Consider the following 18,073-nt stretch of genomic DNA (forward strand, 5'->3'; position numbering starts at 1 on the left):
ATTTTTAAATAAGAATTAACAACTGAACATGAATATTGATATAATATGAATATTTAATATAATATAACGTCATGGAAATTCACAAACATGTATTTTTTTTTTTTGCAACCGCGATAAATTTTTTATTATAATATGTTAACGTTATAATTCCACGTATAATACATATTTACATTGCTTCTAGCAATAGATAACAAGATGAATTACATTTCCTAAACAATCAAAGAAACAAAATTGTTCTATAAGTGCAATTTAAGTTCTTTTGTATCCAAATTTTAGTAAAGATTTCACCTAGCAATCAATGCACAATATACATAATTACGATTATGTTATTGAAGCAAAAAAATATAGAGGATTTATTAATATAAATAGCACTATAGTAGTATACATATATAGATTTATTATATAGTATATATATATAAATCCTTATATGAATATATAATATAGATATTGATAACTCTTATTGATAAATTTTTAAACACCCAAACTTTAAAAAAAATATATCTTTATATTAATATGATTTAACGTTTTTTTCATGAACTAGAAAAGTATCAAGTAGCACATTACTTTTTAATTAGCAATATTTTTTTTACATGGTACAAGGTTATGTTCAAAAAGATAAAAATTGGGTTTTTACATTATAAATAAGTTAAATTTTAACGAGAAAAATAGTATTTGTAGTAGTCTAAATTAATGTTAACGTAATACTTTTAAGTATCACAAATATAGTATATTATACCTAATAGTAAATAATAGGTAATACTACTTACATTTTACCAAAATACCTAACGACAATTTATAATAATTTATCAGTCTCATTTAAATTCTCAATTTCTCTTGAATTTGTATGAGTTATGTATAAAATATTTTATTATTCTTATAAATAACGAATATAGAGTATATTTGTTTTATAAAAGTGTTAATTTTTTAGATTAAAATTTTTAGTAAAAAATAACAGTATTCTTTAAAAAACTAGAATATATATAGTTTAATATATAGTTTTAGCAATGGTTTTCTATTATCTTTTTTTGACAGTAGACTATAACCTATTTCTTTTTAAATCTCGTGTACACATTTGTAATAAAAACATGTATTGAAAGATTAAAAACATATGCTTTGCTTAAAATATGTTCACGGACCTTAAATAAAGACAAGAAGGGCTACATATTAGAGACCTCTAGTTTATGACGTTAAGTTTTTTTAAAAATAAGGTGCATAACGATTGACTTGTATTGGTTTATCTTCAAATATTTCAGGAAAGGCAAATTTGAATTTATTGTTTTGCGGTTTTTTTTTTTCAATGAAATATGTTCATTCAAATTTTTTTGTTTGATGTTAAATGTTATTAAATAGTTAACTTGTAACTATATTAAATTTTATATTTTATTTCTTTTTATCTTATTAGTTATATTTTCACCACACCTCATACTAAAATAAATTGTATTGTTGAACATAAAAACAAATCTAAATAAACATAAAATTGTTTTAGAATCCAAAAGGTATCAGTGTATCACTGGAGTGCAAATTATAATATTTGGCTGTATGGGAAAATTAAATTAAATTTTATTTATTAGTTTATAACTATTATTTATTTAGAGCTGTATTTACAAACCACACACTACAAAATATGTATCAATACTAAAGAAATGTGTGTATTTTATGTGAAATGCTCGGTTTCGATATAGTATTTATGAGGTAAAGAATAATCGAATAATTCATCACCATTGGTATGTACAAATAAAATTATTTCAACTGGTTTTTTTGTTAGTGTCATTATACAATTCAATTTTTACAAAGATCTACTCTCTCGTTTTACAGCTTAGTGAAAAAATCGACAGTTTAGTTTAGATTCTTTAAATTTAACGCACTTTATTTAATTTCCATTAGCATTGTAGTATAATAATGGAGGTCATTATTGTGTGGCAGTTTTACTATCCTTTTATAATTACGTAGGTATTATATAATATATAATATATTATAAAACAATTAATTGTACGTAACTATAACATAATACATACCTAATAATATACGTATTATAAAAGTAAAAACGTCATGGTTACACATTTATAATATTTAAAATCATCGATTTTATAATAATATATAAAAGTAAATTTATGTTAAAAATATATTATTAACAAATAGCATCGATTTCACATTACTACAATTGATTTAAAAATAAATAAATATGCAGCCATTCCTAACCTAACCTTAACATAAAATACTTTCTGTAGTGTTTCTCTTTTTAACTAGAATAGTATAAGATATGAACAAATCAGGCAGTAGCTGTCGGTAATGTACAGATGATTTGTACGAAACGTCACTATAGACAATATATAATATAAATCAGTGTATCCTTTTTAATTGTATTATAGGAGTGGATAGTTAATGTACCATATTAGTTTTTATCAAAATATGTGAATGATCACATTAATCTGATTTAATATTGTTTTGTTAAGTCCCAAATATTGAAACACAGTGTAATCAGAAAATGTTTAGATTTATGATTGTTATACAATAAAAAAATACAAATTTAAAAATATTTTGTGTTTTACTTCAATAATTTAAGGAGAAGAGAAGATAAAAACCAAGTAAATTACTTAATTGTATAGTGATATTATCAAATGCGCTTTGTCATTGAATAAGTTACTATGGGAAGACTTATTAAATTTAAATGATGAGTGAATGAAGGTTGTGTTCACCAAAAACAATTTTGAACGAAAACGGTTTAATTACTTTCATTTCTTAACATATTTTATTATTTATTGATATTGATATTGATTATTATTATTATTTTTTTTTTATAAGTATTAGAGATTACAGTAGATTAATTAATTGTTAACAAGTAATTGCATTCATTTTAATATGCCTATAATAATTAAACTCAAATTATCAGATTATATTATTGGTATTGATTAACTTAAAAACAATATATTATTATATTTTCTCAAAAAAAGCGAAACAGACCTAATTAAACACAACAATGATAATTTTATGAACATATTTTATGTTCTCAAAACATATGATACGAAAAAGAGTGATTTTGGAGAAAACTATATGATAATAGTGGAAACAAAATAAAGCATTATTTTTATTCTTCATAACTATATACATACGAGTATATCGGATACGATTAACTGTATTGACAGTAAATCGTTTAATTTTAAGAGTAACTTATTAACTAAGATAATCGGGATTCAATTTACCAGCAAAATTATTACCTGTTATGGATATTTTTAAAATTCACTGTTAATCAAAACCGAGTACTGTTTAAGAAATATATTTTGGTAATATACTAATATATAATATCATCGATGCATAATCCTGGTTATATGGGTCAATGTATGGAATTAACCGGAAAGGGATTTTCGTAGTGGCTACCTTATTATAACAAATTCAGTGACAACGGGTAAACTTTCGACGATCGAATAATGTCATATTCATGTAGTATTCATAGCGCCGAAACCCTTCGCGTGTTTCACAAGCCAGTACAGCTATCCATGCACACAGGTTAGGTTTTGTATTTTATGTCAGATATATAAATTAATCTATAGATTTAACATTCAAACAGCGATATTATAAAGCTAATTCCGGTTTCTTGGTAAACATCACTTATTACTGATGCATATAGGTAAAAAAATCAAAAGATCCATATAATAAGTGTTAATGTTGATTTTTTTTTAATAAATAATAAGAATTTTGTGGTAAAATTTAGAAACTACGCAATATATTATAAAATTAAATCGAGTCAAATATTGCTTTGTCTTTAATTTTTATTAACAGCTTTTATTTTAGGCATTAGTTCAGAAAACCTCAGTTTATGTGTAGGTATTCAAAAAAGTCAAATGTAGATAATACCGCAAATGTTAAATCGTTTTTCGTTTCAGTAATAGTTATTTATGTTATTTCAATAAAACAAACATGATATTATGTATAATATATATGTTGATATAATATATAGGTTACATTTATATATTGTAACTTGTGGTTTTTAAAGGTATTCCTCAAATAGAGTTTATGGGATTAAAAGTGATTATTATTCATTTTAGGTTTAAGGATACGAAAAAAGTGATTTTGTTTAAACGAAAATAAATTATTTACCGTATAACTGAATAATTTACTGTTAAGGAATAAACGACTAGATACAATTACACACACAATGAAAGAATATAATTTTCCCCTTGAAGAGATAATTTTTCACTACATAACACAAAATTTGATGTAAATCATCATTTCTGTTCCGGACTTTAACGACTAAACACGAAAACAATATTATTGTTTAATTATCTTTACGATATAATGTTGAAAAGGAGAGATATAAAACATTCAAGCATTTAGTCTTTAATGATAGTATTATTTAAAAAGTGAACAGTGATTCATATTCATATAAGTTATTCATCTTTATTATTCTATTATCTGTGCTCTATAGTTTAAGTACATACGTGTGTGTATGTGTGTGTATTGTTAATAACAAACATGTTTCTCTTTTCAGGAATATGATTTAAACAGAAAATGGTGGAAAATGGCAATTTCACAGAGCTGAACTACGGTGACACGCCATATCCGGACGATGGAACTCCGTGGTTGGATACACCTACGTCCAACCAGGTGTTGGGCGTCGAAGAGACCGAAGAGACGTCCACCGTACCGTCGGAAATGATACCCACGGGAACCGGAGGTAAGTACTTAATGTGCACGTGCCTCGTTCGAGCTCCAAGTTGAATAAAACGATAGTTATATTTTTTATATCACACTATAACTGTAGTTTGGTTAATAACGTACGATATGTATACATGTATAGTTTTTCCCTGACCGAATCTTTTTTTTAGGTTTTTAAGCACGTCGTTAAACAGTATCACGATGTTAAACCATAAATAATATTTTATACTCCTATACGGTTTAAAACAAAGTACATTTGTTTACTCGTTGTTCTAGTTGATTCTGGGATTCCGTAATTATTATAGTTATAACTATTAATAGTGTTAGAATTCAATTTAAAGTGATGAATAACTATTAATATTATGATTGTCAATTGATTTGTTTTTATGTGCAATTATTATTATTGCTATTTTTTTTTTTCGAGTCGAGTCTTAAACACGAGCAATTATTATTGTACGGCTTCTAACATAGAAAAATTTGCATACAATAATTATATAATAAATAACTGCCCTTTGCTCTCTATTGATGCGTAACAGTATACCAAAGATGATGACGCAGCGTATATAATGAGATAGGAAAACATTCAGCATATTATTATTATTATTATATGATGAGAGGACAAGACTACTTTGTTTAATTGAACTATCGATTTTTATTTGTGCGACGATATTCCATTATTGTTTTCAGTTTCGTCAGCAAGAAGCAGGATTATCTTTTACAGTGTAATACTGATTAGATCGATAAGGAACTTATACCTATATTTGGAGGAAACTTTTAAAAACGCGTTGCTCAGTGATTGACGTTGTTATGTTACAATGTATAAATAAAAATCTCGAGTAAATCTTACGACTCACGAAGTATCATACAATGGCCTAATTTTTAATTTATTACTTTTACTAAGAACCAATAATTACAATAATGAAACATAACTTTTTTTTTTTTTTTTTGAAAGTGAATTGACAACTTTAATTGGAGTATAATCAATAAAATATAAACACAATTTAATAACTTTGTTAAATTAAAAAGAAAAAAAGTATTTCTTGAGTGTACAAGAACATATTGCATTTTAATGAGTACAATTGTTATAGATAATTATTTATTGGTATTTTAAAGTTCTTAATTTGTATAATATAACAATATATTATTTAAATTCCGTTGACGTTTTATTTATTTAAAATCGTGAATAGAAAAATAAATACTAATACCATGTATTCAATTATATACCCACATAATCTGTTTTATTAGATAAATATTTATAAACATACAATCATTGAAAAATGATCCTTATATAAGTAAATTATAATTTGATTTCCGCTTTACTAGAGGTATCAAGAACAAATTTATTCTAAATCAATGTTGATAATTTATTATTCATGTAAGTTGATCACTTTTTTTTCTGTGTTTTAATAGTTTGAATAAATTTCAGCTAAACTAAATTATTAAGTTCGATAATTTTTAGCACGTAATTGATTAAATCTATATTAAAATTGATCTTACTTAATAGATACTGATATGATATATTTATTATTTGTGTTAATAAAATGTATTCAACTAATGTAATAACATTTTTAAATTAATTCAAAGATATTTGGTTTAAATCTGTTCAACCAAAATAACAATTTATAAGAGAGAAAATTATGTAATTAAAAGTTTTTATAGATAACATTAATTTATTTATTATATGTGTTGGATTTTATCCAATTTATCGAATTAGTGTTTTATTATTTGTAATAATTAATGTAAATTACTGACTTGGTGCATAGTTACATTGAAGTAATAAATTTCCATTTTTAGTTATGATTTTCAAGATAATGTATTATATCGCATGTTTCTAATAATCTGTATAAAATCCTTGTGAAATTTTAATTTAGATTAACCATCCGAGATACTTTATAAATATTTGACATCAACATTACAAAACTGCAAAACTTTTTATTAACACAAGCAATTAATCTCAATCATAAAAAAAAACACCTAACACCCATTTTTATTATGTTTAAATTTAATATTTTTAAATTAAGATGAAAACATTAAACAGACGTTTGATAGTTGATAAAACTAGTTTTGATATTTTTTTTATGAAACGAGTATTATATTAACATTTTAAGAGATATATTTTCACACCGCTAAATCATATTGTCTGTATTTTAATTTTATTTTTACAATAAACTTATGAAATCTAATTGTTTATAATTAAAATATTTACATCTATGTATACACTATAATACAGTTTACATATTTGTTAAATATTAATACATTTAAATTTCATTGAATCAATATCATATACTCTGGTTAACTTTAAGTATACACTAAGTTTATTGTAGTATAACGTTGAGTAATGCTTTGGTGCATGCAATAGACACAAACACATAATACAAGTCTTATATATTGTATACTTAAATGAATTTATATACAAAGGAGTATTCGTTCGCTATTTTATATATGCATAAATATTAAATGCTTTCATTTGGATTTTATTTTTTCGCATTCTCGTTTTCGTTCAATCGTATATAGTGTGGCTACTAACGTTTAAAGCTGTCAATGATTCTTGTGTTGCACATAAACGGGGGTTTGTAACCGTTGTATTTGGCGATAGGCTCAAGGAAGTACCTAGTCATTTTTACAACTCGAAGTTTTTCGATTTATTTCTCATGATAATCTCAAAAGTTACCAGTGTTATACAGTACAGTAGTTAAATCTATCATGAAACAGTAATTCCAATTATTATGTATTTTGAAACTGTATTTTAAATGTTGATGATCACTCATCAATAGAGAGATAGTTATAATAAAGGTGATAAGAATAGATAAATAAATTATATACAATATAATAAGTTAATATATATAGGTTTTAAGAATTTTGTCCAAATTAATACTTGATATACTTCATTTGTTGAGAATATATTTTTAAATCGATGAACATTATTGTTTCAATATATTATGTTATAATTATAAGTTATGTATCTATGACCTATGTATGATAATTTCATTTTCAGATTATGAAGTAAGACAATAATAATAAAAATAAACAACTTTGAAACATGTTATTTTTATTCATTTTTTTTATTTGTTTAATTGAGTTAAAATTCGTATGTACATCGTTACAAAATCGAACCACAGCAATTATATATTTTACGAAAATACAATATTATTTAAATAGAGATTTCTGTTGAACTTACAAATATTAAATAATATAATCTATAATTTAGTATGTCTCGAATTTGTATAGATTAAAATTTTACCTTACATTAATTTATCTCAAATATTATTTTGACTTTTTATGGTTTAACTTATCAGTAATTTTTATAATTAATGAAAAATTATCTGACAGGAAATATATACATTTTTAGAGAGCAGCATAAAAACACATTTTTATGTCATGAATCATATATTATAGTAAATATGTTTCTAATGATAACTCTAGAAAAATTATAGATGAAACCTTAGTATTCTCTTCTATACTTAAACATAACATAATTTTTAATTAAATGAATAAAGAAAATCATAGTTTAGGAATTTCTGTGAATTTGAGTTTCATTTATAAAACCATGTAATGCATATTATAATATTTATATTATTATTATTAGTTATAAAAGATATGTAAATAATAATGATTTGACTTTAATGAGATTTCAAATAAATTTTTAACACTTAAAATAACCATTCATTTTATTTTAAATTGCCTAAATCCTAAAATATAATAAAGAACCACTCTATTTTTCATCATACAGATAAAATTATTATTTTTAAATTAGGTTTAAATATGTAATATTGTAAAACAATTTCATTCTTTACGTCAACGTTTAAGCCAAGGTATAAAGTTTTGTTTCAGTCCACTTTACAAACGATAAATGGGGTTGTATAAATTTCTAGAATGGGTTTCACTAAGGTAAAATACATCATAATATGAAGACAAAGTTTCCTTGACAACGCTTAACATCTAAAATAGATAACTCTTATTTTCTGCACTAGAATAATATATAAAATATTTATCATTGAATTCGTCGCATCCGTGCATATTAACTAATAAAAAAATAAATGATACTTTTAAAATATGTATATTTTTACAGAAATATATCACATTAATACATATTGTGTCTTTTTGTTCAAAGGTATCTAATCAATTAATATAAAGTAAACTAAAGACAAAGTACACATATAGCGTTACGTCTAGGTTAATAGTATTTGATAGTTAGGTATTTATGTTAATATTTTAAATTGTTGAATATGAACCAATAATATAAATTTAAAATAATAAAATTATTCTAGAGTAATAAAACAGTAGAACATGCATATTGCATATTTAATAAACATTATTTACGTTGTCTTTGATTTGGTAATAGTTACCAAAACAATATTTTAATAACTATCGACATGGTTACCAAAAAAAAATATTTGATTATCAATTATATAATTTTTTTAATGATTGAGTAACTATTAAAAAAATGCAGTAGTTAAATTTTTTTTGAAACAAGTTAGTTCTAATTTGTTATCGTTTTAATACTGTATAAATATAGTATTTATTAATTAATAACAATAATAATATAAACGATTACTATGTAATATTAATCAAAAATTTACCATTATATATTAAAGATATGGCTTTAAGTTTGTAATATGGTTATTTTTGTACATTTTAGAAAATGTTACTTTAAAATTATATAAAAAATATTAAGTATCTCAAAATTATTTCTAATAATTCACTAAAAATGATAGTTAATATCATAAATTTTAAAATATTTTATGATAGGTATTAATTAAATACAATAAATTCATCAATAAGATCATTAACTCTAATACCAAAAAGTAATAATTATTTTACAAATTTATTTCACAAAATGTACATCATACGTTCAAATATTTATTTCTGATTTATTCATATTATATACTGAAAGTACAAAATGTATTAAATATAAAATATTTACTGCATTTTCTAACTTAACAGAATGGCCGGATTTTGGCTAATAAAATAAATATTTAGAATGATAAATTTGTACCAGCTACTTTAATTTTTTCATTTATGAATTGCTGATAGATAAATTATTATTGATGATTAAATTTTAATCGTGTAGGTATATATTTTTTATTTATAATAAAACACATTTCATAATAGTTTTTATTATAGGTCTACTGTTATGTTATTCATTCTATATATATATAAGTATTCAAGTATTTAAACTTTGAAATTTTAATAAAATGAATTGAATGACATCATTTTTCAACATTCTAATTTTGTTCACTTAACATAAACAATTAATAGTAATAACAATGAGTAATTCAAATCGGGAATCTATCGTGTTCCAGGTCCAATTGTTATACGGACCGAAGAGGCATTCATTGTCATATGTGTGATGATACTATGGGTGGCGGCCATTGCATTGTTCTTCAATCGATGGGGTAAAATTCGCATGCTTGAACCATACCAACCGAAATTCCATGAAGAAGAACACCGTCCAAGTTGTCCAATGGTCGAATTGGCAAGTGCTTCGGGAATCGGTCATAGTATAACCGGAGGGGTAAGTTTAAGTTTTACTATCTGTAGACAGTAATGACATCTTTATTCAAAGCCCTCCAGCGCCTAAACCAAACATAACAGTTGTGAACGTTGTGGCTGTGAGCTACTCGTTCATATAGGTTTGACTAGTCGAGTAAACAGTATTACTATTATCGTACATTAAGATGGTTTAAAAATTATAATTTTTCATTTATTTTTTATTTTTTTGACACAATACAGTTATTTTCATAAAATTTTGTTTAGAATTTTTAAATCAGTTAGATGGTTGTCTTGAATACTAATATATAATGCTAAAAGCTTTCAACGTTTTAAAAATATTTTTTCGTTAAATTATATTTATATTTGATTACCATATAATAACCTTGTCATCTAAAAATTGTCCACACTTCGAACTATAAAGACTACAATGTTATTGCTCATACCAATGTAAATATTTTAATTTTACCTATAATTTATTAAATGAGATTTAAATAAAAGCCGTTTGCGATATGTGTGTTAACTGTTTACAGTTGATAATTTATGTTAAGATTGTGGCATGATTATGAATAACATGATGAAATTAACACATATTGATTCCCACTTTATTTGCATTATAAAGATATGAATTTATTACCAATTTAATTCGATTGATATTGTGATATCTCAGGATTAAGAAAAAATATTATTAAATGACATAATTCAAATTAGTGTAGGCCGTGTAGGGCCTATAAAGTATATTATACAATCTTATGATAGGTGACTATGTATACTCGTAAGTTGATATTTTATGTTGATATATAATGTGTATCGTATATACCACTCACGTGAATAATTATACAGAGTTCAGTTCTCCTAAATATTCAAATATCAACAGAAGTGATTTATCATGATTAAGTTGAGGTTGTTTACGACTTAAACATAATATATAATATTTTTTTTCTTAAATGGTGCACATTTCAAACTAAATTACAAATCCATTTGGTATGAGATAGAAATAGTTATCATAACCCTACAATACTTAATTTTAATATATTATTATTATTTCTTAATACGTAATTTATCGAATTTCACTTAACCTAAATATTTCTACTTAATTGGTTTTGTTTTTTGTTATATTTATAATATTATTAGTATGCACCCATAATCAAAATACAATATCAAAACAACATTTATTAAATTTGTTTCATTTGGAAACTTTTAGTTTTATCAATATCAATTTATCTAATTATATATACTGCCTGACCTTTAATTCAGAAAATATATTTTGCGTTACCAGAAATATACTTGACTATAAAAATATTCAGGGAGAAAATTATGATACGTGACGGCTAAAAAAAGTAATTTAATTATATATTATAGCAAAATAAATTGTTTATAAAACTCAATACTCATTAATTTGTATTTTATATTGATGTCATACTAGTAGTACCGCTGTGTAAGTTTGAATAATGTTTCATCACTTTATAATATAATAATGTGTTTTTTTTTTTAAGTATTATAAAATAAAAATGTTATTTAATATTTGTTTATACAATTCACTTTAACTATACATTGGTAAACAAGCTGTACAAATTATTATAGCCAAGTTTAGGAATCGGGCTCAAAAATAAAAATGTTAACTCATTTATAACATCATTTATTTTTAATGGTGGCTAAATTGTTATAATAAAATAAACAAAATTAGATATATTTTTATTTTAATGAAAAAAACCTGAAAAGTCGCTCTAATAGGTGTCTATAGTGTAGTTCAACACTGAGTAGCTAGTTTTTATAATGTATAATATGTTACATTTGAATCCATTGATAAATCACTGTATCTATTTGATTAAGAATAATTTTGAGTAGAATGTTAATATATTAAACTATGCTTCTAAAGATACTTGATTATGCATTTATATTGTTATTAGAAATTATTTTTGATAATGAGTGATGCGGAAGATTAAAAATCAATTTGAAAAATGATCGCATATTTCTGTTATAGAATTATATATTATTGTTATTAAATTATCATTTGATTTTGATCTAACAGAAAATAATTTAAATATAGATAAATAAAGTTTGTCTGAGTTTGAAAAATGCTATAAAAATATATACCAAAAAAAAAACTTCAAAAATCTCTAATGCATAAAAATTACTCAAAAAGAGCCGAAGTGTTTTAAAAATCATTCCATATCTGGATCTGGATATTTTCAAAATTAAATAAATTTATTAAAAATTTTTTTTTTATGTGAATATTCCAATTTTTATATTTTTTCAATTATTAAAATAGGCACGGTGCATATTTTATTTTTGAGACACCAAATTATCAACCAGATTCCATTTTCTATCAGATACCACCTTCAAAGTAGATAATAAACAATAACATTTTGAATATTTTAAAAACTAAAAAGTGTCTTTAGTTTGAAAAATAAACTTACATTATTTTAAAACCAATGTATTTATCACTCCACTTAATATTTTGAACATAAATATAAGCAAAAAAATGTAATATATAATATAAAAATATAAAAATGTTCAAATAGTCTGTAGAGTTATAGTTTAAAATAAATTTCCTTAGTTGTAACAATCTTGTTTAAGAAAACCAAGTGGGTTCAAAATAACTATAAACGTTGGTAAAAAAAAAAAAAAAAAAACATTAACTGTAATGGATGGATAAGGTTAATGGCAATAAGAGGAATGTCATTTGATGGATGTGATATTTTTTATGACAGGTCTTCAGTACTAACTGATCCACCGTAAATTATTACTTTATAGTTTGAAGAAAACAAATATGATGTGCAGTATTAAGTTTAAAATACGAGGTTTGGAATACAAAATACTGATTTAAAGTTTTGATTAACAATTGTAATTTATCAAATATATAGTTTTCTTTTTAAACATATTTTTAAAATAATATGGTTTTAATATTGTATGGTTCGCATTTTTACAATTTTTGTAGGGTCATTTATATTTAATTTGTTAAAATGAATGTTTTTTAACTGCGTATTATACCATATCTAAATGTATACTAGATAAGGTCTTGTAAACATTAGTTTTATTAAAATATAATTTAAATTTAAATAGTAGTACAATAATATTCAATATTTTTTTTTATTACGCCTTCACCAATCTTGAATTTTTGAGACGTAGGACAATGAACTTTTGTTTGTCTAGTGGACAGCAAATTATTCACTCTGGCTGTTACAGCAGTCAAAAAAGCTACTGTCTAAATCAGATTAATATTATACATGAGCATATCCATATGTTTAGTTTAATAGCCAAATGCATAAAATGCTGTATTTCCTCTTTTCATTTTCCACAAGATATATTATTTGGTGTTGTTATTATTTGAATTTTTGGTTTGTATATCGTTCGTATGAAATATCAAACAATATGAAGTACCGTCTTTTTCTTGCCGTCATTTTAGCACACGTTAATTGGGATTGGTAATTATAGCTATGACAATAAATTAGACAAATGTGATAATTTAGCATAATATGTCAAATTCGCGCATATGAAATATTAGCGCTCGACGATTCAGCTAACAAATATTAAATTTAAAAGTATATTTATATCTAATTGAAAGAATTTTCGCATTATTATACAGTGTTATCGGTGCAACAGCAGTAGTTATTAATTATTGGTAAATAGATAATTGAGAATTGAGACAATCTGATATAACTAGAATAAAATAATTCAACACAATACCAACTGTAGTATATTATAAATCATAGTTTTTAACAAGATAACGTATTTATAATATACAAAAAGTCAAAAAGGAAAACAATTATTAAGTATTATACAACAGCATTGGTGTCATAGACAGGACAGGCGAAATGAAAATAATTTTAAAATGCAATGATAATCGAAATTTCCCAAGACGAGTACATTCATTAGATAGTAAGTACACACCAGTTGAAACATTATAAGTGTTGGTAAATAATACTTTTATAATTAAGTGAAGTAATACGGTCTCGTGAATACGAATGAATTTCTTGTCAGAAAATTGTTAAAAACAATTAAAACTATTTTTATGGCCTGAAAGCAGTGTTTTTTAATGAATAAAAAATGCAAATAAAAAGTATTCGGAATACGTATACGAATACTTTTTCAAAAAGTATTTAAAATAGTAGGTACATTTTTTTTTAAAGTTTATATTTTATTGATATTTAAATTTAAACTGGAAATATAATTGTAATTGATATATTAAAATATGTAGACTATTTTCATTTTCTGCTCTTCACATCCTACAAAATTAAAATGTATTAACTGTTAGGAAAAATAATAAATTATTAATATGATTGCTATCAAACAGCTTATTGCTGGAGATGTTCCACCAAAAACTCAAAATGAAAAGATACACCAAAAAAATGTTACATTTGTGAGAAGATTTCGAATAACCGACTACTTAATGAATACTTTAAAGCAATATCCCTCAATTTTAATTAAAATAAGTGATATATATTATAAGATAATATGTATTTAGTTATTATGATAATTTTAACATAATTTTAATAATATATTAATTAATAATATTTTATTTTAATAATTTAGTATATTTTATTAAGCATAATGTCTTAACTTATTTTGCGCCTATGCGTATGCTCTGTATTATTTTTCGTTGACACATCGAATTTTCGTGCGCTAAAATGATTTCATTAAATTGTCACAAAATTATCCAAATTATAACGTCAATACGTCATGAATACTTTTTGCAGTATCTCATATATTGTAATGGCCATATTATGTAGTTCATTATCAATGTATTTTAAACATCATATTATAAGTATTAATTATAATATACTAGATTTTTCTATTTTAGATTCAAAGAACTTTTATTAACTATTTGATTTTTTTTCAAGCCATTTTTTTTTATTTATCAATTTGTATTGATTATTTTGTATAAAATTATATTATGCAGAATAAATTAATATCTGAAAATTGTAACAAGAAAAGTATATGCAAAATTAAAACTTTGTGCTAAAAGAATGGTATTACGTACGTCAAGAACATAACATTCATTTATAATTGATGTACATGGATAAAAAAATAAAATGTTTGTGTATTGTGTATAGTATTATATAATACAAACAGATTTTATTAAAATACTCGAATGTGATTGTAAAAAAAAAAAAAAAAAGAAGTATATAAAAACAAAAACGAAAGGATATAATATACATAGTGTGTTTGATCGTTCTCGGAAAATACGGTTAACGCGAGCAATATGATACAGCGTTTAAGTAATAATATGGTTATATTGGATTTTAGATCTGACGAGCACCATTATGGTGGTGGCGACGGCTGTGATATAGGTTTCAGAGTGCTTACTTGTGTAATATGCACGGTTCATTTGATAGACACCTATGTTTTACCATTTTGGAAATAGGATATAGTTTCGGTTACATACAAATGATATGAAAATCAGAGCTTTGTATATGTTTACTTTGAATAGCTGCAATAAAGGCACCTACTTGAGAGAATGAATGGATCGATAGTTCTAAATAAATAATATACTGTGGGGTGGTTAGTTAGTTTGATATTAGTGCATTAGGATTGAACATCTGTCGTGCGTATTTGTGACGCCCTGGTAAATTTGAACTACGTCCAAAATACACGAAATCGAAATCCCAATATGTACGTATATAATATATTATGTCATATATTGTATAAGTACTGTTACTGACAAGACCAAACGAAACGATACCATATATTGTGTTAAATATGATTAATTAGTAGGTTAGGTAACCGGGTTAACGAATATGCCACATAATGGGGCAAATTTTAAAATTCCTTCTTTCACAACCCTCTCATGAACAACTAAATTATATTAAAAATAACACCATTCAAATTTTCATGTATTTTATTAAAAAAAAAAAAAAAAATGGATAGGAATATAGAATTAAAGTTATTTCATATGTTTAATAATGCTGATCAACCATTTATATAAAAATATAAACAATAATACAAAAATGCATAAAATAAAATCGTATTATAAATTAGGTTTTTCACAACTAGTTTTAAAAAGCTTAGTTTAAATATTATATATGAACCGTGACTTTATATTTTTTAGTTTTAAATAATATAATTATTAATAATTTATTTAATTCCTATTTGTTATTTACGAGTGCCAATTTATAGAATTTTGCTATTTTATTTTACAGATGTATAATTATTTTACTCTAGTTTTTATTTTTTTATAAAAAAAAAATTGAATTTTAAGTGTCTTAGAAATAACTAGTTCGTTTTTTTTTTATTCTTTTCCTCATCTTTTTTATGAAAATAAAATCTCTTACTTCGTGCGCTTTCCACTCAAATTGATTGAAAGAAACGCTGTAAGAAAATATTAAACCCGTTTAATTTTTAGTAAATCGTACTTGACGTGACTACGACTGCGAAACGATAGTTATATAAAAACAATTGCTCGGTAGTGTACAAATAAATCATTTGAAACTATAATATAAAATTTAATAACCCGATGACTAAAATACAGCCATACTGGGAATACAACAATAAGATTATGTGTCAGTGTGTATACAGTTGTAAACATATTGTTTACAATTTATACTCAAAAATAATATGTACGAAAACAGAAAGTGTGTCGGTTCTTTACTATGGCCTTTCCAATATTACGTTGAACAGTCACTGACGAAATACCTTTGCAAGAAGTGGGTATAATATTGTATTATATAACTATTATTATTTTTCATGCAAATTGTTCAATAATTTATAATTATTCTTAAACATTTTAATAGACAATAAAACTAGAAAATTTTTGTTTTTAACGTTAAAAGTTTCCCGCTTCTAAAAAGTTGCCTCCAGATACCTCCTCCTTTGCCTAAACCCGGCACTGATACTATTTAGATAATTTTGAGAATGTTAAAACACGTGTAGGTATATTTTCTGTTCTATAGTATATACAATATACTACATCGTTTATAATAGGTAGTCGAAATAGTAGTCCGCGTTATTGATATTATGTTATGACAAAATATTAACTCTCAATAATCAATATACATTATTACGAAGCACGGAACTATTATATATAAAAGGTGAATGTGCACGTGAGACATTTTTTTTTTTATAGTCGTCTGGTATTTATATTGATTTTTGTAACCAAATTCTATTTTACATTAATTTCACTACTTAGTGAATATTATATTTTATTCATGAGTTAATAAGCAACAAAATGTTTTAAAGTATTATTAATAATGGTCAGGTATATTGACAACTTAATTATCTATTCACTTATCATATTATTATGACGTATCTTTCGATTCATGTTAGTGGTTAAATTTTAAATATATTGTTAGATTATAAAATATAGTTATAGATTTGTATTACTATATTATATTTCCAATACCTACAATCATTTGGATTTTATTTGAAAGTTTGAAATGCTATAAATTTTAATTACTACCATCGATAAACTCAATTTCACTGCTTAGAATATGTAGACCTTATTTAAATTAATCAAAATAAATTTGGCAAAAATTCAAAAAAAGTACCGTATTTTTTATCTAATTTGTCTCTTGAGATATAAACATAATATTATTTGTATACAGTGTACATACGTATAAAGTTATTTCAAGTAATTATACGACAGTATAATTAAAATACTATACATAACATAATATTAATTTTTAATGTCGTTACAAATCATTAATATCCAAAAAACTTAATTTTAAATAATTATCCTTAGGGGAACTCTAAAAACAAACATACTTGAAAATTGTTAGTTATTAACATAATTAAACTCGTATTAGTTAAAAGATAATAGTTCAGTTAATTATTTGTAACCTCCCATAAAAAAAAATATACACCAATACCTATATAATAATTAGGTACTCAAAATATAAATTAATTTATTAGAGTACTAACCTATATTATAAAATAATTAGGCGCCTATGTAAAAGCATTTAATTATAGTAACATAACCATATAACTATTC

General features: G+C 23.8%; 1 protein-coding gene across 2 annotated transcripts in view; it reads left to right on the forward strand.

Moving 5' to 3' along the window:
• Positions 1–18,073, forward strand: part of LOC114133042 (uncharacterized) — a 78,925-nt gene that overhangs the window by 41,615 nt on the left and 19,237 nt on the right. For both annotated transcript variants that reach the window (XM_050200411.1, XM_050200412.1), the window contains exons 2-3: positions 4,487–4,672; positions 9,957–10,168. In XM_050200411.1, coding sequence (XP_050056368.1) covers positions 4,507–4,672; positions 9,957–10,168 — 378 coding nt within the window. In that variant the 5' untranslated portion in view covers positions 4,487–4,506. The remainder of the gene's footprint in view (positions 1–4,486; positions 4,673–9,956; positions 10,169–18,073) is intronic.

This window comes from Aphis gossypii, chromosome 2, assembly GCF_020184175.1.
Source record: "Aphis gossypii isolate Hap1 chromosome 2, ASM2018417v2, whole genome shotgun sequence".
NCBI classification, from domain to species: domain Eukaryota; kingdom Metazoa; phylum Arthropoda; class Insecta; order Hemiptera; family Aphididae; genus Aphis; species Aphis gossypii.